The sequence below is a fragment of the Petaurus breviceps genome, unplaced genomic scaffold (assembly GCF_028583685.1).
Source record: "Petaurus breviceps papuanus isolate PSGF00001 unplaced genomic scaffold, PetGlider_PUasm1.0 98, whole genome shotgun sequence".
NCBI classification, from domain to species: Eukaryota; Metazoa; Chordata; class Mammalia; order Diprotodontia; family Petauridae; genus Petaurus; species Petaurus breviceps.
In genome coordinates, this window is record NW_027187460.1 from 30,654,611 (window position 1) to 30,664,603 (window position 9,993).

At 43.7% G+C, this 9,993-nt stretch overlaps 1 protein-coding gene across 1 annotated transcript in view; it reads left to right on the forward strand.

The window, feature by feature from the left end:
- Positions 1-855: 855 nt before the first annotated feature.
- FBXO32 (F-box protein 32) overlaps positions 856-9,993 on the forward strand; it is a 38,309-nt gene continuing 29,171 nt past the window's right edge. Inside the window, exon 1 of the mRNA XM_069081289.1 lies at positions 856-1,057. Within this exon, the coding sequence (XP_068937390.1) occupies positions 942-1,057 (116 nt within the window). The 5' untranslated portion in view covers positions 856-941. The remainder of the gene's footprint in view (positions 1,058-9,993) is intronic.

Genomic DNA, 9,993 nt, shown 5'->3' on the forward strand with positions numbered 1-9,993 from the left:
TGGGAACAGCTTGATGTTCAATATAGGCCATGTGTAGGGGTGGCTGGACTTGAGTTTGCCAATCACTAGGAGTTCCCTGCGTTCTAACTGTTGACTTCAAACAATGTCCCCCCTCAAAAAAAATCTGGACAATTTGGGAAACTTCTTTAATTTGATCTTTCGACTGAGAAGAGGGGAAAGAAGAAGACTGCAGGGAAGAGAGGCGCGGAGAGGAGAGGGGGAGGAGAGGAGAGGAAAGGGACGGGAAAGGAGAGCGAGAGACAAGTTTCATAGTGACCATAGGTGCAGCTGCCTCTGTCTTAGCAGCTGCTTCTTGAAGAGCCGAAGAAGAGGAGAAGGAACCTGGGGGTGGAAAGGGGGAGAGAGGAGAAGAGATCTTCCTTCCTGGTTTAAAGTTTCCACTGGCTCGAGGTTGTGCAACTGCGAAGGGTGCTGTAGCAGTGGCAGCCACCAAAACAAGCCGAGCCCATAAACAAAGCCACGTGTCCTCCCAGGCCGGGAGGCAGGGCTAAAAGGCAGGCAGCTCTTCCGGCAACAAAGAGCTGCAGCCAGCGGGCCCTGGATAAATACAGCGGCCCCAGCGTCCAAGTCAGACTCCCTGGAAGGAGCTACAGACACCAAAGCGCCCTACCTCCTTCTTCGTCCCTTGCTGTCCCCGGTCTTCCGAAAGCCCACCAGGCCGAGGGCAGACAACTTTCCCTGGACCCCAGTCCCGGAACACACCGCATCCTTCCTCCTTCTACGCCCCCCTCCATCCCCAGTTCAGCACGACCCAGCTCATCCCTAGCCTCCTGGTCTTCAGCATCCTCTGGGTGCCCCCAGCCCCAGGAATCTCCCAGCGCCGTGCTCTCCGCGGGCCGCCGGGCAAGTCCAAGTGCATCCCTTTCCGTCTAGTCGCGTCCAGTCCCGTCCGGTCCTCCCGGCCGCCACTCACTGGCGCAATGCCATTTCTTGGACAGGACTGGCGGTCCCCGGGACAGAACTGGGTGAAGACCGCGGATGGCTGGAAGCGGTTCCTGGATGAGAAAAGTAGTGGCTTCGTGAGCGACATCAACAGGTGAGGGAAGTTCGTCTTCTCTAGCCCCCTAGCTTCTTCCTCCTATCCTATCCCATCCTGTCGTGTTCCGTTCCATTCCGTCCCATCCCGTCCTGTCTCACTATCTCCTATCCAGACAACGCTCAGAACCTTGCTGTGCAAGGGCTCTTGTCTTCCCCGAGATGTCCACCCTCCAGGATCCTGGTCCCAGATTGGAGCTGGGGGGAGGAAAGTACGGTCCTGATGCGAGAAAATTTGGGGTGGACCTGGGACAGCAGGGACGCAAGTGTGCGCGGAGAACATGGCTCAGCTTAGCCCTGGACAAGTGTTTGAAAGAAACTTGTAAGGTTGGGGGGGAGAAGGGTGTTTTGAGTCAACAGTGCCCCATGAAGACACGAGATAGAAATCATAAAGATAGCATTTTCGCTTGAAAGGCTTCACTCTCATGGTCTGAAGAGCTGGTTTAGATGAAGCACAGGTTTTGTCAGTTTGCGAGGTACAAAGCTCAGAGAGCAGCCGCAGGCGGCTCGGCTGTGCTCTGCGTTCTAAGGTTCTCTGAGTTCAGTCCCCAAAGAGGCTGTGACACCACGGGTAGGTACCCAGAGCTGGCCTTAGCCGAGCGCGCCGGTCCTGTCTCTTCTCCAGTCCTTTCTGCTCTTCCGCGTCCTGTAGGAGGCGGGGGAAGGGGAGGAGAGAGGGAGCCAGGAAGAAGCCTCCAGCCTCCAGGATGGAATCTGGGATGGCCAGCTGGTCCCACGGGAAGGGGTGCTCTTAATGGCCTTGCTTGTAAAGCAGGGAGTGATTGGGGGGAGGGGCGGCATTTGCACCTGCTTCCTCAGTTACGGTCTTGTATTTGTTTAATGTCTCTATTGTGATTTTTTTTTATGTATTTCATAGTGAGCCCATCGGAAGAAAAAAAAACCCCACTAACTGTCTGTAAATCTTCTCTCTCATTCTAAGTCCGCACCTCATTTGTTCTGGCGAGAAAAATTAACCATCTGGCTTCTGCTGAAAAGACTGACCTTGTTATACTAATAACCAGAATCATATTCAAATAGCTCCTTTTTCTCATCTTTTTCGCACCTTTCTCTCTCATGTGAAGTGTAGTTAGTGAAGGACCCCATCTTACAGATTAAAAAGCAGGCGCACAGAGTAGTGAAGTGATTTTTTCAGGGTCACACAGCTCGTGAGTGCAGGAATTAGGACTTAATTGCAGATATTCAGACTCTGGAGTCCAAACTCCCCTGCTATTCTAGTTAATAAAAAAGGATCATAAGATCATAGATTTCCAACTAAAAAGGATTTTAGAGACCATGCTATCTCTTTGGAGGAGGGAGTGGGAGGCTGGATCTATGATTTCACCAGGAGGGGAATTCCCAGTGTGCATACTCCTTGCATCAATGAGTATCTACCCACTCATCAGTCACTAAATCATGGTTCCTGTGTCACTAAAAGGTTAAGTGACTTGTCCACCATCACAAAGGTAGCATATGCCATGGGCAGGTCTTCTTAACTTCAGGGCTGGTCCTTTCTCCAATTATGCCATGCTGAGGAAACTAAGTCAGAGAAAGAATGACTTGCCTTAGGTCATACAGGTAGTAATGGCAGAGGACAATTATGTGGTCTAGAATATGTTGGGAGCCCCTGGGTCTCACTAGAATGTTCTCACAAACTATCCCATTGAACTGAAGGAAAAGAAGGTTGGAATTGGGTCTTTTACCTGTCAAGAAGTGTGGTCATAAACATGGTACTGCCTCAATATAGTGCCCAAGTTAAGTTATACTAGGAGATCTCCCAGGAACTCTGCAGCACTTAAATTCTTTGATTCTGTTTTCACCTACCTTTCAGGATGGTTGTGAGGATAAAGTGAGATCTTTGCAAAACACTCTGAAAACCTTAAAGTGTTCTGTGAATGCTAGCTATCATTATTATCATTACCATTATTATTATTTCCCTTTGCCCTTATGTTCAGTTAAACCCTTCCCCATCAGTGGAGATGGGGAGTTCTGTCTCTGAGCCAGGTTTCTAATTATTCAAGCCTTTGAAATGGTTGTTTTGGATGAGTGCTTGGCACCCAATCCTAAGAAAACTATCAGGAAAATGTGGTTATTTTGAAGGCTTAACCTCCAGAGCCCCCCATCTGTTTGTTGTTTGTAACAGATCAACCTCTCTTTGTCTTGCAATAAAGAAAGACAAGTTATTTAATCTCAGGGGTTAGTCAGAGAGATCAAGAGGCACAAGCTATATTGATTTTTATTTTGTAAAAATACATGGGGGCAGTCACGAAGAGAGTCTACTTGGGAGCACTATTAAGAAATCTCTTGTTTATAAAAGATCCGATAACAATTTAATTACAAGGAAAACTATCCTAGCTGGTGTCCTCTTTCTCTGATGCCAAAGTCTATCTTATAGGAACTCAAGTTACAAAATGTGTGTTCTGTCTCACAATTTTTTTTCTAATTGGATGCTTCCCTCCAACCCAGGAAACTTTCTCTTTGTCCATTATTTTAGCACTTGCTTCATTTCTGAAGAGTATGTAAATTGACTCTTTCTAGAGGAGTAAAATATTCTTCAAGCGGTACCCTTGGGCTTCCTATCTCTCTGCCTATATCTACCCTTCTGTGGGGAAACTATTGGGTTCACCTGTACTTGTATTAGTGTGCTAAGTAGGTTTCTAGCCTCCGATTGAATTGCCCCAGTGAAACCTCTCTAGTTTTTCTCCGCCCCCACCCCCACCTCCACCCCCTATGGTTCTTGTGAATGCTCTTACTGTGCCTCATCTGGAAGATAAGTTGGTATCAGTCTCCCTTAGAAAACAGTGGGTGCCTCTCTCCTATTGCCATGGAGGAGCCTGAAGGGAGTTTCAGTTTACCAGAAAAGCTCAGATCCAGGCCAGGATCAAATGGCTGCCCCTTCTTTGGTCACCTTAAGCCCACTTTGTTCTTAGCCATCCCTCTTTCCCATCTTCCATGTCCCTGACCAGAACCTCTCCCATTGGCCTGTCCGAGACTGATCATGACTGCAGAAGGTGATCCGGTGACCCTGCTGAAGGTCCCTGTGAGTCAGAGCCTGGGATCCTTTGGTAGCCCTAAAGCAGCTGGCTGTTAGCACTTTGGTGTTTGTTTTTACTTCTTTTTTTTTTTTCCATCTGTAAACAACTCCAGTCCTCCCTGCTCAGAATGCAAAGACTGCCAGCCTCTTAAAGGCATATTTGGCCTTCAGGGGCCAGGCTTTGGAATCTCAAATGTCCCCACTGTTTTCAGGGTCCTACTGACTGAGTTATCTGTGATGTCAGATTTGGGCTGGGTGCCTAGGCAGGTGATAGCTGCCTCCAGCTCCTGTAGAGAGAAAACAGAAGGTAATCCCTTAAAAAAAAAAAAACTCTAAGTAGGGTGACACAAAAGCCCTGCATACTTCCCTAATTCCACCTAAATTTTCGATGAGCAGCTGAAGTAAGAGGCCATGCACGGTTGATGTGGTAACAGTGCAGATTTTCTGGACTCCAGTCAAGCATTCTGACAGCGTTCCAGGGGCCCAGTCTCACTCCAACAGCCAAATGCCAGTCAGTCAACTTACAAGTGGTTTGGTGTGGTGGAAAGAACACTGAATTTGGAGTCAGAGGACTTGGCTCCTGGTACAGCCCTTTAAAGACTGAGCCTCAGTCTCCTTATCACTTAAAATGGGACTTAAGTGGTTGTACTGACTCATGGGACGGTCGTGAGGAATAGTGAATAGAAAGAGCCCTCTTACCTGGAGTAAGAAGAGGTGGCTCTGACTCCTTTATAGACATGTGACATTTGAGCATTGGGAAGGAAACTTAGGGGGCATCAGAACCAACCAGCTCAATTTATAAATGAGGAAACTTGAGGCTCAGAGATGTCAAGTCACATGCCCTAGGACATACAATAGAAAGCCTTTCAAACCTAGGTCCCCTGACTCCAAATAGGTTTGGGTTTTTTTCCACATTACCATACTGCTTCATGTCACTAAACAAATCTGTGCCTCAGTTTCCTCATCTGTGATATAGGGATGATAATATTGGCATGACCTGCCTCATAGAGTTGTTGAGAGAAACATTTTTTTATAAATGTGTGTTACTATTATGTTTGTGTACCAGTTATATATGCCCAATATGATATCGGATCTTTTTGAGAGGTATATAAAAGAAATAACATGGTTCTTTGTCTTTGCTGCCCATGTCACAGATACTGTGACTATTCAAGTGACCTATCTCTTTCCATTTCTTCAGTTTAATAATTATTAATTAGATTGATTGGATTGGATTTCCCTGTGATCTTTGCTTCATTTTTTAGCTAGGCAGCATGGTGGTATTTGGATAAATTTGTTAGCAGTGCTTAGTGGAGTTAGGCCTAATAGGTTATAGCCTGACCTGGACAATTACATATCTAAGTACATTTTAAAATCACACTGGGAGTTTCTAAAAATGACAGAGCAAATAGACAAAGGAGAACTGGGGCTTTCATCAGGCTTTGTCTTTTTTTTCCCCCTTATTCATCCCCCTTTACCTCTACAGCCACAATCTTGATATCCTTCCCACTTTTTTCCAGTCTCCTTAAATTATCCCATTATGTAAAAAATAAAAGCCTTTTGCCCTTATACTAGGTCACTGCCCACAAAGGTTGGGATTAACTAGTGCCAACTGCTAACAGTAAAATAGCCACTAAGTCTGCCGTGTCTTCATTTACAATGCATGGAGAAAGAAGCCTTAGACAATGGTTTTGCTGATTTCAGATTTTGGAAAAACAAATAAAAATACTGTGGTTCTTATAAAGTATGGTATCTTTTCCTGGGGGGGGGAGGGGAGGGAAATCCTTTTGTAATTTTCCTTTGGCTTTCAATTTGCCTGAAACGGACATAATTGAACTCTTAAAATAGCATGGAGCTGAATATATTATTGCTTAAAATATAATCAGGCAAGACAAATAAACCTCATCGCTTTTCCCATCCTGTCCCTACCCCCTGGAGTCTGAAAGCTAATACTGAGTGAAAATTGCAGGGTTGGTTCAGTCTCTTCTATGCTCTGCAAAGGAAGATCATAATCGATTGTATTCTTAAACTTGCTTTTATAATGAGTCACTCTGTCTTACAGCAGGTTATTGTATTTTCTGTGAGGGAGAAGACTCAAATTCCTTTGGGGGCTGTTTTAAATTAGGAAGGAATAAAATGAAATATAAATATTTAAAATTTCCAAAGAATAGTAACAAGCTATGTCCTAAGCTTATGAAAATGCTTTGTTAGGCTTCGCCTGGGTGTTTCTGTGACGGAGAAGATGACAGCTTAGTTTTATGGTGCTCTTCATAGGGGTGGAATGTGCACTGTGGGTTTGTTATCGAATAATAGGACTTGATGTAGTATCTTTGCATACACGGCATTCTCAGCTTTCGAAAGCAATCCGTGGACCATGCTTGGCACAGTATGGACAGCCAAGTGACCTTCCATGTCTTTCCATTTTCTTAGCTTTGTATGGGGTGCCCCAGGTTACTGCCTAGGACTCAGAGTTCTAATTCCCCTCCCTACAGACCCCCCCACCACAAACACACTCCCCTAGTCTTCTGCATTGTTTTCTATGTATTTATTCATTTGTCTGGATGGAGGGTTCTGTTAAAGTCAGGAAGACCTGGGTTCAGATCCTGTTTGAGACACTGTTTATGCAAGCCACACACCAGTCACTTAACCTCTCCACGCCTCAGTTTTCTCTTCTGTAAAATGGGGATAATAGCCCCTAACTCACTCAGGTGTTTGTAGGAATCAAATAAGATAATGTTATGTAAAGCACTAGATTAATATGAGCTATTACGGAAACAATTCACTCCCCACTGGTCATCTATAATTCTGGTGCTATAGAAAGTATAGTCCTAGGAAGTTGCCTTGGGTACTGAGAAGCTAAGAGACCTAGTTGGTCACACAACTAGTCTATGTGAGAGAGAGGACTTGAGCTCAGCGCTTCTTGACTACAAGCCTAGCCCTCTAACCCCTATGCCATAGTGGTTGGCTAGCAAAAACAAGAGAGGCAAGGTAGTATGGTAGAAAGAATACTGCATTTGGAATCAAAGACCTGGGTTCAGATCACAGCTCTGTCACTACCCATGAGACTTTGGGCAAGTCATTTCATGACTCTAGGCTCACCTCAGTTTCCTCCTCAATAAAGTGAAAGGTGTTGGACTACATCTCCAAGGTCCCTTTGCATTCTAAATCTATGAGCCTATGAGGTATTTAGCTCCATCCCTGAGCTGCTACTATTGTTTCTGTGAGAACAGTCAACAGCAATGCAGGAAACAAAATTCATACCAGGTTCACTTGATTGATAGGCCTATAAGAGAGCAAACTGAAAGAACAGGTCTCCACCTAGCTGTCCACCTGCAACCTAAAAATAACCTCTCCATCCTGGATGAAAGGAAAGGAGCTGAAAAGATTAGGTGGCTTAACAAAGTGTATTTGAGTGACTTCACAAAAAGAGATTACAGTCAAGCCTGTACCAAAACAAAGAAAAGAAAATGTATAGGTTGATAGGGTCGGATACCTATTATATTAATTGAAATGGTTGAAAGTCACTGAAAGGACTGGGTACAAGAAAGAATCATTTATTTTGAAAAAAATATTTGTGTTTCTTCCTCTGTACTATATATAGTAGTATATAGTGTCTACAACAGGGGTGTGCTGAAGTCAGCTTGTATTGAATTGAGAAAGCCAATTGTTAAATTTTCAATGTGATCATTTCCACCTCAGAAATCAGTAATTACTACAAGTTAGGACTTAATTTATTGTTTTATTGATTTCTAGACTCAAGAAACTGATGGGGAAATGTTAATAATACATACTGAACTTTTTAAAAAGAGCTGGCTTTTAAACATTTACCAGTGCCAATCTGGTCTGAGGTGCCCTTCACAGGACAGGTATAACACATGTAACTCAATGACTGAACTGACAAGTTCTTTTTAAATCATATCATATTTTAGAATCTTTCACTAAAGTCACAGACTCACAGAATCTCAGAGTTGTAAAGGGTTTCAGTGGCTGTCTAGTATTACTCATATTAACCAAGAAAAAAATCCCTGTTCAACATGTCCAGCAAGTGGTCATCCACATTTTGCTTACAGACCGCCAGTGAGGAGGACTAGGACCCCATTACCTCCCAAGGGATGCCCTTCCACTTTTGAATAGCTCTAATCATTAGCATCTAATTAAACTGGCCTCAAAACTAGGAAGACTTGAGTTTAAGCCTGCCTCTAATACATACTAGCTCTGTAACCCTGGGCAAATCTCTTGACCTCTCAGTCCCCCCAGGCATATCTCCGGGACTCTAAGGTGCAGAGATGTTGAACTGTGACAATGGAGAAAGTTTCCTCACCTGAGAGTTCCCTATACTCATAAAATCACAGGTCCCTGTCCTTATAGCAAGTCTAATTTTCAGCCCTTTGAGTTTTAGTTCTGCTCTCTCAGACCAGAAAGAAAATTCTGAATTCCTATTCTTGGTGACTGCACTTTAAATACTTCCAGACAACTAACTGTGTGTCCCCTGAGTCTACTCTTCTCTGTGCTAAACATTCCCAGGTCCTTCTGGTGATCCTCAGATAGGACACACAGGACCCTTCCATCCAGGCCCTCTCTCCTCTGGAAGCCCTCCGGCTTATTGGTGCCTGACTTACACTGTGGTACCTCGAGCTGAATCCAACATTCCAAATGTACTCTTTTTTTATTATTATTCCAAATGTATTCTGATCCGAGAACAGTACAAATAGAATTACTCTCCTTCTTTCTAATAGGGCTCTCTGAATGGAGCCTAAGGCTGCTGTGTTACATGGTTGACTCTAATTAAGCTTAAGGACCACTAAAATTCCCAGAACTTTCTCATGTGAACTGTTGTCTAGCTTTGCTTCTTCTGTCTTGCTCCTGTGAAGTTTCTTTTTTGAACCAAGTCCCATTTCAATGACCTAAGAGTCCGAATTCTGTCAGGACCTGCCAAGCTGGATGGTCTCGGAAAACAGGACTGGTGACAGGTTGTGTTTTGGCTGTCCAAAAATCAGCCTGGTTAACAGATTCAGAGAGGCTCCTTGCCAGAGGACTGACCAGCCACCAGATGAAGATTTGGGGGGTGACAGCTGGGTAGGGTCTAGAGCCATAACAATTCTTGAATAGTATTTTTAAAACTTTCATTTATGTAGCACTTTAAGGTTTACAAAGATTTTTTTTTCCCTCAAAACAACCCTATGATGTAAGTAGTGTAAATATAATTATCCACACTGTACCGATGAGAAAGGTAAAGCTCTATAAGGATGTGATATACACTCATCTATCTAGTAATTATGTCTCCAGACTCCCAAGTTCACTTCTCTCAAGACTTGAGGCCAAATGATGGAGGGAGTAACCACACAGACAAAATCTACAAATCCTTTTAAATATTGGAAGTATCAAATTCATTTGGGGAACTTGAATATTAAGGAATTCTGTGTGGAATCCTTTTGTAACATGACCACACACCCCAATTCATTTTTTTTTGCAAGTCTGAACTTCTATATATTGTTATTTTGTTATAGAACAACAGTAGATCATCATGCCTTCATCTGTCTTTTGGGAAGCAATGTGCTAGAGAGGAATAAGTGCTGAACTTGCAGTCAAAAAAACTTGGGTTCAAATCCTGTCACAACTATCTACTAGTTATAGAAAATTCCCTGAACCTCAGTTTCTTCATCTGTAAAACAGGAATCAAAATGCCTATAGGGAACAATTTATACAATAACCAAGCACTATAAAAACAAACAACTTTGAAAGACAGAAGAACTCTGAACCGTCCAATGACCAGCCATGATTCCAAAGGAACAGTGATGAAATGTGCTACCTACCTCCTATAAGAAAAGTTATAGACTCAGGATACAGAATAGATAGATAGATTAGATAGATAGATAGATAGATAGATAGATAGATAGATAGATAGATAG